This window comes from Sus scrofa, chromosome 9 (genome assembly GCF_000003025.6).
Source record: "Sus scrofa isolate TJ Tabasco breed Duroc chromosome 9, Sscrofa11.1, whole genome shotgun sequence".
NCBI classification, from domain to species: domain Eukaryota; kingdom Metazoa; phylum Chordata; class Mammalia; order Artiodactyla; family Suidae; genus Sus; species Sus scrofa.
In genome coordinates, this window is record NC_010451.4 from 107,732,487 (window position 1) to 107,747,873 (window position 15,387).

Genomic DNA, 15,387 nt, shown 5'->3' on the forward strand with positions numbered 1-15,387 from the left:
GTAGAAAGGAATTTGTCGCCTTGCTAAGGGGTTTACTTTATCTTTTTTTGGCAGCTGGGTTGTCACTTTATCTTTATGCAATGAAAGGGAACATTTAAGTGAACAGAATGCAATGATCAGGTTGCACTTGAGCAAAATAACTCTATCAGGGTTTTTGGACACGGACAGAACAAGAAACAAGGGAACCAAGTGACAGGAGAAAGATGTAGGTCTTAACTCAAGCATTACAGTGGGGATAGCGAGAGAGGGATGGAACTGACCACTCTGAAAGTGAAAGTAAAGTATATTGAATTACTCTTGGTGATCAATTAGATTCCAGTAGAAAGGGAAGGAGAGGAAAGAAACAGGAACCTTAGGGCTTGGGTAGCTGGGGCAGGGTGCTGCTACTAACGGACACAGAAGAGAAGCAAAGGCAATGGATTTCGTCTAGTTACAGGTAAGTTCCCCACATGGAGACATCCACCGGATAGCTGGCAACAGTGGTCTGGACACAGCTTCGAAAATGGAGCTTGCACTATGGATTTGGGAATCGCTACAAACATACAATGTGGAAACCTCCAAATATGCACTTTTCCCCCAAAAAAGAAAAGGGCAAGATAAAAGAAAGCCAAAGTTGGTGCTCTGGGAAACTGCATCAATAAAAGGCTAGACGAAGACAAAAGAGCAATGTTGGGAATTGCAACCACGTTATTTCATTTAACCTTCTGTTACGGGCTGAACGGTGTCCTCCCCAAATACTTAAAAAAAATTTTTTTTAATTCTACGGCTCTACCTGTGGCATATGGAAGTTCCCAGGCCAGGGAATGAATCCAAGCCACAGATGTGACCTTTGCTGCAACCTCGGGAATGCTGGATCCTTCCTTAACCCATTGCCCCAGGCTGAGGATGGAACTTGCATTTCTGGGGTGATCCAAGCTGCTGCAGTTGGATTCTTTTCTTTCTTTTTTTTTTTTTTTTTTTTTTTTTTTTTTGTCTTTTTGTCTTTTCTGGGGCCGCTCCCGTGGCATATGGAGATTCCCAGGCTAGGGGTCTAATCGGAGCTGTGACCGCCGGCCTTTGCCAGAGCCACAGCAACACCAGATCTGAGCCATGTCTGTGACCTACACCACAGCTCATGGCAACGCCGGATTCTTAACCCACTGAGCAAGGCCAGGGATCGAACCCACAACCTCATGGTTCCTAGTTGGATTTGCTTCTGCTGCACCACAACAGGAACTCTCTGCACTGGATTCTTAACCCACTGTACCAAGGCAGGAATGCCCCTCCCCAAATTCTGATGTTGAAGACCTAACCCCCAGTAGCGCAGGATCTAACTGTATCTGGAGACAGGGTCTTTAAAGGGTCATTAATGGGTCATTACAGTAGGCCCTAATCCCGTATGACTGGTATCCTTATAAGATAATATCAGGACACAGACAAGTACAGAGGAAGACCAGGCAAAGACACAGGGAGAAGACAGTCATCTGCTACCAAGGAGAGAAAGAGGCCCCAGGAGAAACCAACCCTGCCAACACCTTGATCTCAGACTTCATGCTTCCAGAATGCTAAGAAATACATTCGTCTTGTTTAAGCCACCCACGTCCGTGGTACTTTGTTATGGCAGCTCCTCGGGAAACGAATACATCTTTGCAACCCATTTCTCCAACAGACGAGGAAATTGAGGCTGGGAGACATTAACTAACTTGCCAGCTATTGGCAGAGAGATTTCAAACACAGGCTAAGCCCAAGATCTTTCTGCCTCGCTGGCTAATGGCATCAGAGAAGCCTGAAAAATAGATGGCAGAGTGGAAGGAGGACAGAGGCAAGAATCCTGGAAATAGACGCAGGATGGAGATTTAGGAGGGTGTGGTAAGCAGGACCACTGGAAATAAGATATGAAGCAGAATGAGCACTAGAAATAGGCAGCACTTCCACAGCAATGAGCAGGTGTATTCTGGGAAGTGCAGTCAGATGGCAGTGGAGGAAGATCAAGAAAGCTAAGGTGACCTAGCAAACAATCTGAACGCAGACACTCACTTCTGAATTCACACCTATGCTGGACTCACACGTATAGAGAACAAGCTAGTGATTGCCAGTGGGGAGCAGGGGCGGGGCTGGGAGGTACCATCTATTGGGTGTAAGACAGGCTCAAGGATGTATTCATGGGGCATACTGCCGATATTTTGTAATAACTCTAAATGAAAAGTAATCTTTAAAAACTGTATAAAAATACATTTTTTTCTTTTTTGTGGCCATACCTGTGGCATACGCCAGTGCCCAGGCTAGGCGTTGAGTCGGAGCTGCAGCTGAGGCCTACGCCACAGCCAATGGCAATGCCAGATCTGAGCCGCATCTGCGACCTACACAGCAGGGAGGCCAGGGATTGAACCTGCATCGTTATGGAGACTACATCAGGTTCTTAACCCACTGAGCCAAAGAGGGAACCCCTAAAAATAATTTGAGATCAAATGTTAAGGGGCCATGGTGGCCAATACAAGTATTTGAACAGGACTGAGAAAATACGTAAAAATAAAACCAATGTTCAACACAAATTTGGGTGATAATGAAATGGTGAAAACTAGTACATGCCCACGTGTCCTTGCACTTTCTTTAATAATCCTGATAGCTTTGCTCATGGATAAAAGGAAACAAGGGTAAGAAAATGGAAGGTCACATTTTGATAGATTCTTTGACTCCTACATTTACTAGTTGCTTAGGTTTGATTTTGTTGCCAATTCAGAAACATAAAATGATACTTTATAAAACCCAAGAGGGTATTAGACTAAGAATTTTAAACTAAGAGGGGAAAAAACCCATTAACAAAATGAACCAGGGCAAACTCACCACAGGACTTGCCTCTTGGGTGGTGACACTCAGATTAGCTAATATCTCTGTGTCGCAAGGGGGCAGAAGGAAAAAGCCCTACAGCCAGTCCTGCCTGGCTGTGCTTCCTTCTCCCTCCCTTCTGGGACCTTCTGAATCCCAAAGAGCCATTGATGAGTTACCCAATTTCCTGTGGAGTCAAGAAGCTGCTAGAAACCGAGACAACATATTATACCTACACGACAGAAGACTTTCCACACTCTCTGCTGAGTCATGAACCTTCTCAGGCCTCACATGGCCGCAGGGCCACCTCTGAACTAATACTAAATAAAAGAACTCCGAGTTTGGAAACATCTGGTGATGTATAAAAACAGACTGTGGATGTGCTAAGTGGACTTTGTGAGTCTAAGAAAACCCAACCCACGCAGGAATCAGCCATCTCCCTGCAAACACACCCCTCTTCCTCATCCTCTTCCTGTTCCCACCACTCTCAGCGGTGTCACCTTCCAATTCCCTAGCTTGTACATCTCAGTGATTTTTTTTTTTGCGGGGGGGAACATATTTTGTCATCTGGGTTGACATTGCAGTACTGAAATTTGTATGTTTTTATTTTCAATTTTATTTATCAACAGACTTTATTTTTAGAGATGTTTTAGGTTTACAGGAATATTAAGCAGAAAATAGAGAGCTCACGACCATTCCACCTCCAGCTTCCCCTGTTATCAATATCTGGCATCAGTGTGCTTAATTTGTTATGATTGATTCCAACAATATTGATTGTAATAATACTAATGTGCTATTATTAACCCCAGTCTACAGTTTACATTAGGGTTTACCCTTTGTGTTGCACGTTCAGTGGCTTTTGACAAGTGCAAAGTGTCACATATCCACAATTACAGTATTATAGAGTTTAACTGCTCTAAACATCTTTCGTGCTTCACCTATTCATTGCTTCCCACTGATTTTTTTTTTTTGCTATTTTTACTTTTTACTTTTATGTGTTTTAAAATTATTTACTTATTTGGAGTATAGCTGACTTACAATACTGTTAGTTTCAGGTGTACAGCACAGTGATTCAGTATATATATATATATTCCTTTGCAGATTCTTTTCCCATAGGTTATTACAGAATATTGACTACAATTTCCTGTGCTATACATGAGTTCCTTGTTATTTGTTTTCTAATTGAAGTATAGCCATCTCAGTAAGCTTTTTTAAATTTTTAATTTTTTTTTTTTCCTTTTTAGGGCCACACCCGTAGCATATGGAGGCTCCCAGGCCAGGGATCTAATTGGAGCTCCAGCTGCCGGCCTACGCCACAGCAATGCCAGATCGAGGCACGTCTGTGACCTACACCACAGCTGACCGCAACACTGGATCTTTAACCCATTGAGGGAGGCTAGGGATCGAATCTGCAACCTCATGGTTCCTAGTCGGATTCGTTTTTGCTGTGCCTCGACGGGATCTCCCTTTTTTTTCCCCCCATCTCATTAAGTGTTGATGCATCCCTTTCCTTACCCTGTCTTCTACTGTTGTGCTTTTTTTTCTTTTTTAAATGGGGGCATCCTAATTCTTGAGAGCTTTTTTTCATTAAAAAAATTTTATTATAGTTGATTTACAATTGACTCTGTAGAGCAGAGTGACCCAGGCATAGACACACACACACATACACACATTCTTTTTCTCATATTATCTTCTAACATGTTCTATCATGAGTGATTGGCTATAGTTCCCTGTGCTATACAGCAGGACCTCACTGTGCTTTTCTGCTTCTAATCTTTTTCCAATTCATGGCTGAACCTCTGATTCTAAAGAGTCCAGATGATGCCCTTTGGAAGAGAGGAGCTCCTCGTCTCAGGACAGACTCTCTCAGGCAGCAGCGTCAGAAGGTGGCACAGTTGGCAGCAAGGGGAGAGATGTGGTTAGGAAAACCTCTCTGAGTCACACTGCCAGCCAGGACCCTGGGATACAGGAGGTGGCTCCCTCCTACTTGAGCACCAATGGTTGGCTATCACAAAACGTGAAAGCAACAACCCAGGGCTGAGTCTCAACTCTGCCAGGCTGAGGGCATGGCCAGAGATGGGCCAAGAAGTGGTTTAGAGAAAGTCCTCTCAAGTGTCATAGTAACCGCCCCCTCCCCACCCCCTGACACACACACACACACACACACACACACACACACACACACGCAAGCAGCAAGAGCAGGTTCCTTGGAGAGAAGCAAGGGGATGAAGCGCTCAGGCCTGGGACTGGCCACCCAGCATCCCTCCTAGTCACGTTCCCGCTGCCACATCTACCCCTGCCCCTTGGCCTTCCGGGTTTGGGCAGAGGATAGCAGAGAGACGTTCGAGGCTACCCGCCCACTGGGGAAATCTACCCCTGGCACTTTTTCCATACCTGAGAGGGTGTAGATAAGGCCCCCACCTCCAACTGAAAACGATTCAAATGTGATCTTCATCTGAGAAGCAATAAGTAAATCATGGGTTTCGTGTGCGCCAACATGTACTTTAAGCCATGTGAGGCCTGTCATTTCCAGGCAGCTGCTTAGGACGAAACAAAGGGACTTTGTACCGAGACATTCCCTAGTCCTGGAGTCATTTTACATCTCCAAAAGAGAAAGGATGGGAAAACGCCACAGTGAAGGAGGCGTGCACATTTCTTAAGGAACTGTAAGGCTGTTCCCACAAATTGTGCAAAACCTTGAAAACTAAAGATAACACACTTCCTTTTCAGTTTCCAAACTCGGCACTAAAACATCAACACAAGGAAGCAGGGATTTACCCTCCAGATGTTTTATTGTGGTTTTGGGAGCAAGTCAGAGCTGCCTCTCTCCATGGGGAAGTAAAAAGATAGCTAATAAAAAGTCTCCAGTCAAATCATCTTATTTTATTTTTTGTCTTTTGTCTCTTTTCTAGGGCCACACTCATGGCATATGGAGGTTGCCAGGCTAGGGGGTCTATCGGAGCTATAGCCACCAGCCTACGCCAGAGACACAGCAATGCCAGATCCGAGCCGTGTCTGCGACCTACACCACAGCTCACGGCAATGGCGGATCCTTAACCCACTGAGTGAGGCCAAGGATCGAACCTGCAATGAATTCCTAGTCAGATTTGTTAACCACTGAGCCATGATGGGAACTCCGAGTCAAATCATCTTAGAAAAGTGGCTCTCTTATTGCCATCAAGACAGAGTGTCTGTTAAGCGTAGTTATTCATGCCCTTCTTTAAAAGTGGCTTGATTTATCCCAATTTACAGCAACAATAATGTTTAAGTTCCTACTGAGACCAACTTGCAACAGCCATCCATTTTTATTATTATTATTATTTTTTGTCTTTTTCGCCATTTCTAGGGCTGCTCCCGCGGCATATGGAGATTCCCAGACTAGGGGTCTAATTGGAACTGTAGCCACCGGCCTACACCACAGCCACAGCAACGTGGGATCCAAGCCGTGTCTACAACCTACACCACAGCTCACGGCAAAGCCAGATCCTTAACCCACTGAGCAAGGCCAGGGATCGAACCTGTAACCTCATGGTTCCTAGTTGGATTCGTTAACCACTGCGCCATGACAGGAACTCCCAGCCATCCATTTAGAAAGAGGAATTACACAGGGCTCTCATTGGTAGGAAAGCCATGGATTCCTTACCTTGAAGGTCATTATGAGATGAGTAAAATGGAATTCTGCTTCCAAATCCAACTGAATCGTTACATTTTCCACACCTACGAAGATTTTTTTTTTTTTAAAAAGACAAAAGGAAACAGCAAGGTAAACAGCAATATCTGTGAACAATTGAGATGATTTTCTTAAACTATCTTTATGCTCCTCATAGAAATTCTTTCTGTAGTCCATCGTCAGCTGATGATAACGGAGTGATAAACCTCTGGCTCTACTTAGGTGATAAAGCACATGTCAGAATGATTCTTCAGTTGCCTGCACATCATGCAACATACTCAATCTGCTACCTGAACCAGAATGCATTTAGTTGCTATCAAGAAAGACTCTTTTGGTCAGGGAAAAAAAAAAAAAAAAATGAAGTCTTCCCAACCCTCTAAGCCAAAGGACTCTCAAAGGGGAAACAAGAAGGGGCATTTCCTGTGCACAGGAGGGGTTCGGCTTGGAGTCCGAGGCACAGAGTCACAGTCCTCTTCCAACAGAAACACAAATACTCGCTTTTTTCTACGCAGCAGCAAAGAAAACAAATACAAGTCCACCACATATGTTAGCTCCACTCCAGTTTAGAAAAACCTATCCCCGATGGAGAAGCCTTTGGATGCATTTCCACCGTTGAAAAACAACGCCAAAGAGACAAAGACTGGGTCAAATAAATAAACTGGCCCAGAACAAATACTAATATCTCCCCTTTCAGGGGAGAGCCTGAACAAACAAATGGGCCTTTGCACTATGCCCTGGGGTCGACCCGTCCTACGTTAACAGGCGTAAAAGGCCACTGGAATTCCTGAGACAGAAAACACCTCCTCCCCAATCCCTTGGGCCCTCAAGCCTGCCCATTTGGAAAAGGACACCTTTGCATGCTTCCCGTGCTCGTGAGAGCTTTTGGGGGTCCATCTATTGGAGCAAAAGAAGTCTTAAACGCAGGAAGACAGGAATGTGTCAGAATGAATCATGTCACAGGCTGGTGTGTTTTCAGGAAATCAGTAGGACTTTTGAAATAAACTCTCCCACTGGAAAACTGCCAAGCCAATTGGGGGTGGGGGTGGGGGAGGGGGGAAGTGGTCCCTGGAACGGATATGAGTTAGTTGGAATGTTAAAGAAAAACATTATCATCACACGAACTAACCTTATCTCACTTATTAAAAAGAGCCGTATTGCAAATTTACTCTCAGTGTATCTTTTTGAGCGAAATGTTAGCGGAGCAACGCTGCCTCTCCTTTCCCAAGCTCTGAAAAACCTGCGCTATTTGCTTAAACTGAAGAGATAACGAAATAATGTAAAGTAGGAGAAAGACTGGGGCCTGTTCTGTAACAGAAGAACATATGTGGCCATGTGAGCTTTGAAAGAACATTCCATTGTAGATGTCTAACCTGATAAAGTACTGCAGGGATTTTGGGGTTTTTTTTAAATATGGGAAGAAAAATCCATGGAGTCAAGAAACGAGATCATTCTTCTACGGTGTATTTGATTTTTGTCAGACCCAGGAAAAAAGCATCATAAATGTGAAGTTAAAAGTAGCTGCACATGCCCAGCCCATTTCTGAGCTTGAGCATCAATAATTTAATGCGTCATGCAAAGCTGCACGTGGACAGCACGCAGAAAATAGATAAAATCGCATTCATAAAGAAAGTCTCCCATTGTGAACTATCAGACGACATAGAGATGACAGGGGACAGTAACAGTTGGTCTGGCTTTCTAAAGACTAAGTTCCATCAGTCTAATCTCATCTAATCTCTTGTGACAGAGTGACAGAGCCCTCAAGCCCCTCTATTTGAAAATCTCCTTTCTGGCATTTGGCTTCCCCTGCCCCACAAACACAAAGCTGTAGACACTGATTCGCTCCTCGTGTCACCAAGAAAAACCCTCCTCTAGAACCATTGCCCATGATGAACTATTTGACTGTCTATCAACGCAATACTAATGTTGAGGCATGACAGAAATTCCCAGGCCAGGGATGGAACCCGCACCACAGCAGCGACAATGCCAGATGGCTAACCTGCTGAGCCACCAGCGAACTCTGGGGTGTCCTTATAACTGTCTTCCCATGTCACTGCAAGAACATGGACAGTCGGAAACATGCCACGTTTGTAATAAGCTCTCTGCTATTGCAGAAGTCCCCCATGATTCAAGTGCAGATATAGAGAAATTGCCCTTTCACACTCAATTATCAACTAAGATGTCCTCCTCTAAGAATTAACAAGGCACTAATGGCTATATTTTCTGAGGTCTAGTCCATCTCCATCAAGTTGATAACCAATGGGGTCCCAAGGCTCCAAGTTTCCAGAAACCAATCATTTTTTCGAAAGCATGTGCAATTTCATAATCAATGACAAAGACGTCTTTTAAGGGAGTTCCTCTTTACAGAATAATAAATGACTGCAAAACATCCAACAGCTTTATAGGGCATCTAATAAAGGCATCTAGCAGTGGCCATGCTTTCCCCAGCCAGGCTTAGATTCGCTGCTTTGAGATATTTCTCAAGAATGCTTTTTTAAAAAAGAAAAAGAAAAAAAAGATCTAACGGTACATTCACTGGTCATTAACAAACTCAGTTACTTTCCCTTTCATCCCCAAATTTCAGCATTCAAGTTTGAAACAAATGCAAAACTAATTTGGGCTGAGTTTCACCACTCATAGTAACATCATATTTGACGGGTTTATTAGACCAAAACCCAAAAGGCAATCAAAAGAAAAAGGATTGTATTTACACACTCACTGGAAACATTGACTTGGGGCCATTATCCATGTTGAGAGTCAAAAAGAAAATTAACACACGTTCTTAGTACTATAATTAAGTGTCCTCTAGATGGAAGGAAGGTGGGAGGCACTGATTCTGCCCTTGGCTTTGGGATAGATCAAAATGGAAGATACTATGTCTCATGGAGGAAGAAGGGTCTGAGACAGTGCAGGGCCTTCCCACGCCCTCCCAGGGCTGCCCCCAGCACATGCCCACACTCCCCAAGCCCCCTTGGGATGAAGGCTATGAAATACTCCTTTGGTCTAGCATGAAAGACTTCTTTCTTATAGGAAGGGCATGTTTCAGGAAGAATGATTGATTTTACCAAGAGAAGTTAGGGCTTCAGGCAGTAAATCTGTCAAAGGCCGTAATTCCAGGATAGAGAAACCAGTGGTAATTACAAACACCCAGGAGCCTGTCAGCCCCTTCCAGGTGACCAATCACACTCCACAGGGCTTGTTCCCACACCAACCACTTACCATTTTCGGATTGCCACCAAATCTTCAGGCGGTTTGGAGCAAATGTGGTGACCACATTTTCAATGAGATGACTGTCAGGATTAAGGGTTTCATGATAAGGATCTTGCGAGTTGCATATGAAGCATTTTTTGTCCTCCTGCAAGTAAAGTTGGTTTCATGAGTCTAGGAAGCAATCGCGCACACACACACACACACAATCAAGCCCACAATACCAAAACCAAACCTACTTGTTTCAAGAGAAGTGAAAGTGCCAAAATTACTTAAATGACATATCACATCTTTCATTTTTTTAACTTGCTGAGTATGAAATACTCCTGAAATTTTCCTCTACTCTTGCAAATTCAAGGTCAAAAGTAAAAGAAGGCATTGTTTCCACAAGCTATTAATTTAATCAAAATGAAATTTCTAGGCTTAAGCCTTAATCTCAATGACTAGCTGGAGAAGCTTACTCTTAAAGCAAAATGCAGCAGAGGTCTTAAGAGAATTTTTGCAGACATAAAGTAAGCTAAAAATGAAAGAAAAAAAGAACAATTCAATTGGCCTGATTTTCTAAAACCTATAGAAGACAGAAACCAAGTATTAGGCAGACATATTTAAGCAGCTTTGGGAACTACAGATCAAGATTTCCTAGCTTCTACTCTGCCTCAGCAGTGAATCAGGCTTGTGGCATGCAGGCCAACCTACAAACTGCTCAGAATATCTGGGAAGGGGTCACCAGGAGCCTTCCCAACGTGTCCTGCCACGTTGGGAGCACTGGAAACGAGGACCAATTCAAAGAATACCAAATTGGACCTAAACCGGAATGAAGACAGACTTAATAAAATAGTTTTAAAGTGGCTTTGAATTTCTCGCTTCTCATTTTCCTCTCCCCTAAAATGGGGTCACAGCCACCCTGGCAGTTGGTCAGGAAAGTTAAAAGAGTCCTCTTTCCACTCCATCATGGCGAATCATAAACCGCATCCCTTAGTTCCTTTCACCACATCAACTGTTGCTCTCTCCCTCAATTTTCTTTGCTTTTTTTTTTTTATGGCCTCACCTACAGCATGTGGAAGTTCCCAGGCCAGGGATTGCTGCGGCAATGCTGGATCTTTTAACCTACTGCACTAGGAAGTTCTCGAACCTGTACCACAGGGACCAGAGCTGCTGCAGTCAGGTTCTTAACCCATATCACAGTGGGAACTTCCCCTCTCGGTTTTTCTAAAATGCATCTTCTTTTTTTTTTTTTTTTGGTCTTTCTGCCATTTCTTGGGCTGCTCCCGCAGCATATGGAGGTTCCCAGACTAGGGGTCTAATCGGAGCTGTAGCCACCGGCCTATGCCAGAGCCACAGCAACGCGGGATCCAAGCCGCATCTGCAACCTACACCACAGCTCACGGCAACACCGGATCCTTAACCTACTGAGCAAGGCCAGGGATCAAACCTGAAGTCAGATTCGTTAACCACTGAGCCACGATGGGAAATCCTAAAATGCATCTTAAGTCTGAAAATGATGCTGAGACTGAAATCTATAAAGACCCACATACATTTACAAACAACATTTATTTATTTATTATTTTTTTTGTCTTTTGTCTTTTCGGGGCTGCACCCGTGGCACATGGAGATTCCCAGGCTAGGGGTTTAATCGGAGCTGTAGCCGCCAGCCTACGCCACAGCCGCAGCAAGGCCAGATCCAAGCCGCGTCTGCGACCTACACCACAGCTCACGGCAACACCAGATCCTTAACCCACCGAGCAAGGCCAGGGATCGAACCTGCAACCTCATGGTTCCTAATCGGATTCCTTAACCACTGAGCCACGACAGGAATGCCAACAAACAACATTTAAACAATAGTGATCTCTTTATAAGAACAGTATCAACTCACTATATTTTTACATCTGTATTTATTTAGCTAGCTATGAGTTATCACCTTCCTCCTTAAAGGACCTAGAGAGTGGCAAGATGTTCTAACTAGAAAACTGAGGCCAGGAGTCAGGGATGCAATACGACCCTGGACAAAACACTTATGCTTCCTGCCCCAATTTTTATACCTGTTCAGCGTTTGAGAGAAGTACACTTTCTCAGTGTACTTGAGCAAAGTCCCTTTCTTTAGGCTCTGATACTTGCGAAGTGCATGCCATGGTTTCCTGGCTGATCATATGAACATAGAGAGTCTGGCTCGACTTGCTTTTAAGACAAATAGTCGAATTCTTAGTCTGGTCAAGGCTGGTTTCGGGATCTGGTGATTCATTTACAGGATGTCCTGGCCTTTGAGTTAAATGTTAGCACAACATTTTAGGTAAAATTTACATGCTAATATTAGAAAAGGTAACATCCACTGCCTTCATTAACTCGTAGTCAAGGAAACTAATACCAGAGAACAATTACCAGAACTTAAAAAAAGTTTAATTATAGCCTCCATTCTAATCAGGAGGAAGCAGTCTAGACATCTCTGTATAAACCTGGAAGCAAATGAGTGGAATCCACTTTACCACATTCCTTTGGTTTAATTTTTCAGGTCTACAGAATGGGCTCTCTTTCTGCTTTGCAAAAGTGACTCCATTTTAAGGCATCTATATGCAAACCACACAACATTGCTCTTCCTCCTGAAGGGCAGATATAGGTCTGTGAAGTGACCAAATTTAGAGCAACTGGCTTGGAACTTGCCCTGCACTGGAGACTAAGCCCTTCGACTTTCTTTAAAGGCCAGATATCAGTCTCCTTTTAAAAACAAAGGAAAGGGATTCTGATTCTGGGTAGTTTATACTTTGTGTCTTTTAAAAAGAAATTAGTTTTATTTAAAATGCGCCCTTTTAAATCTAAGATCTGGGTCTACTTTTAGAAACAGATAACACTCTGAAATTTCATTTTTGGTCCTCCTCTATCAGGGTACCATGGCAACCAGGGCATTTTGAAAAAGCAGGCATCTGCTTCTGGTATCTAATGGAGGTAGATGGGAACACCACCAAAGGAGGAGAGAAAAACAGGTACAGTGATTAGAGCGACCTTGCTAAGCGTCTCTCAGTGCTGGAGTATCCTCCAGCCAAGTGAAAGACGTGGGAAAAACCCAAGGTAACTACTCAGTATTTAAAAAAGAAGAAGATAAATCACCTCTTATACACAGTTTCAAAGAGGAAAGGCTAAAAAACAAAACTAAACAAGACACGGGGCTTTTGAAGGCTCTGGGTCAGGGCACCGGGCAGGGGCCCGTTCTGTCTGCAGCCCTGTCTTTCCACACTGTGTGGCGGCGGCGGCAGGAAATGTTTGGCGGATGCAACTGTGCAAACTGAGATGTGGCAAAAGGGCGAGCTACCAGCCTAATCCCGGGGCTCCCTGGCTGCCGAGCTTCCTATCTGGAGAGCTGGCAGGATGCGGAGTCCCTTGGGCCTTCCCCGTTGGTCTGGACTGGAGGAGGCGTGCGGAGCCTAGAGCCATCTCTCCGCCCTCACCTGCAGGTGGCTGACGATGCAGTATGGCTCCGGCTTGTGAAGCCCGCAGGTCGAGGTCACCGAGAGCTTCTGCGCTCGGCCGATGAGAAGGTCGCCGGTGGCCGGGTAGCAGCTGCCCTCCGCGCAGCCGTAGCTGAACTCGGGTTCTTGAGCGCTCACTTGGGCTCCGCATAGGGCTGTGGAAGGGGCAGACAACAGCATAGGGCACAAGCAGAGAGCGGGAGTCCCAGCCATAGGAAAGGCAGGGGCGGGGACAGAGTAGATTCAGAAAAACGCAGAATACACAGAAAAGAAACACAATGGAGAGATGAGCGAGGCCGGGGAAGGCAGGATGTGGACAGGAGGATACAGAACCAAACAGAACAAACGAACATCAGGTTTGCCCAGCAGTGGACAGCACTGGTCCCTGGAAACCCACCCACACTCGCGCCCACCCTGATCTGTCCCGGGAAGCAGCATCAGCCACACAAGGTGGAGGGGCAGACCGGCCACTTGGAGGTGCCTGCACCTGGGCTCAGGGAGGCAGATGGCCAAACACCACACGCCTGCACGCGGTTGGCAGCCTGTGCATCCTCGGTGTCTGCGCAATTGCGCACACAGAAATTTATGAGTGGAGGGGCTAGTGTGTGTGTGCACGCTCAGAGGTTGCAGGCACTTCGCCGGGGGAAGAGAGATGCTGGGGCTCGCCGGTGACGCCACTTTCTCGAGGGATGAGTGGACAGTCCCTGCGGCTTTGGATCGGCTTCAACAATTCGTCATTCCAGGGAAGCTCCCCGTCCAGCTGTTTCTGGCGCCATCCGGGGGCAAACGGCGATGGTTAATTAAAGCCACATGGCCCCAATCTGTTCCCAGGACTTACTTAGTCTGTGCTCAGCTTGGGCACTTTTCCGGGAAATGGGCTCCTGGAGAGCCCTCCGCACCATGGAGAACGATCCCAGCAATGGAGAGACCCACCGAGAAAGGGCCAGAGGTGCAAAGCACAGATCAGTGACCGCGGGAGCACCGGGAGCTCTGGGCACAGCCCCTGGGGAAGCGGTCGGTCGCCCGAGATCCTCGCGCGCAGCCCTCGGCCACCACCGAGGGAGCTGTTGTTTAATTCCAGCGCAGAATTGCCACCCAGTCCCTCTCCTGATCCCCCCGGCTTCCACGAAGCTGGGTCCAACCGCTTGGTTTTTCTTCTTCCACGTCTAAGCCCACCACCCCCTCCCCACCTCTTCCTCGGAATTACCTAGGAAACTCAGCGCGAACACCTGGAGCCGCCCCATGTCCAGTGCCTGCAACCGAGGGGACACGGCAGAGGAGGGGAGGACACCGCCGCCGAGCCGCCGGCTCTTTTTCCCCGTCTTCCTTTCTGGAGATGTGGAGAGAAAAAAGGCAAATGTTCAGAGAGAGGAGAGCGGCCCTCGCATTTCCTGCCGCTCCCACGGAAGCAGGGGGTGGGAGAGTGGGAAGAGAAAAATCGAGCCGCCACTTTGTTCTGCTCACCCGGCAGGACGAGCGCTCTCCCGGCGCCTGGCAGCCCCGGAGCCCAAAGAAGGGAATTAGAAAGTTTCGCCCTGGGAGGAACCTAGGGAGGCGCCTTTTGCTCATGCGCACACCGGGAGCCGGGCGGAGGGGGCGGGTGCCCCCTACTTGGCGGGGAGTGGGTGAGGTCCAGATCCCACCCTCCCCCGTACCTCTTTTGTTTTAAGGCTGCATCTGCGGACGCGATGGGGTTGTGGCTCTTCCCATTCCCAGCGCAGGCTGCCTCCGGGTGAGCGTCCCGAGCAGTGCGCTGGGGGCGGGAGGCGTCCGGGCTGGTCCGGGAGGTAGGTGTCTGCTCACGGGCGAGGGGGCTGGTCCGGACCTACCGCGAGCTCGTGCATTTACATTTGTAAGGAGTGAGTCACGTAAAGGTGCCCAATGCTGTAAACTCTCTCTGAGCGCTCGGGCAAGGCCAGTTAACCCTTTAGAAAGCCGGTTGTCTGGTTTGTTCCTGAGAAGCGAAGCCCGAAACGCCTGGTATCGCTGAGGCTGAGCTCGACATCTGATGTCTTCATTCGAAGGAAGTGCTCTCGGCTACGCACCAACTTAGGACGAGCCTGGAGCTCCTGCCACCCAGGTGGCCACCGCATTGAATTACCCATCTACTTTTTACCCCAATCCAGATAGATGGCTTCAATTCAGGTAATTTCTCGAATGATACTGTTGGTAGTGATGCTTTTTCTCATCTCACCATGAAAGGGTGGGCTCAGCCGCTCACCTGGAGGTCTCTAGTGAGATGTACTCCTC

General features: G+C 46.4%; 1 protein-coding gene across 1 annotated transcript in view; it reads right to left on the reverse strand.

Moving 5' to 3' along the window:
* Positions 1 to 14,756, reverse strand: part of LAMB1 (laminin subunit beta 1) — a 77,123-nt gene extending 62,367 nt beyond the window's left edge. Inside the window, 5 exon segments of the mRNA XM_003130269.5 lie at positions 6,449 to 6,522; positions 9,692 to 9,827; positions 13,117 to 13,292; positions 14,345 to 14,467; positions 14,602 to 14,756. Coding sequence (XP_003130317.3) covers positions 6,449 to 6,522; positions 9,692 to 9,827; positions 13,117 to 13,292; positions 14,345 to 14,381 — 423 coding nt within the window. The 5' untranslated portion in view covers positions 14,382 to 14,467; positions 14,602 to 14,756.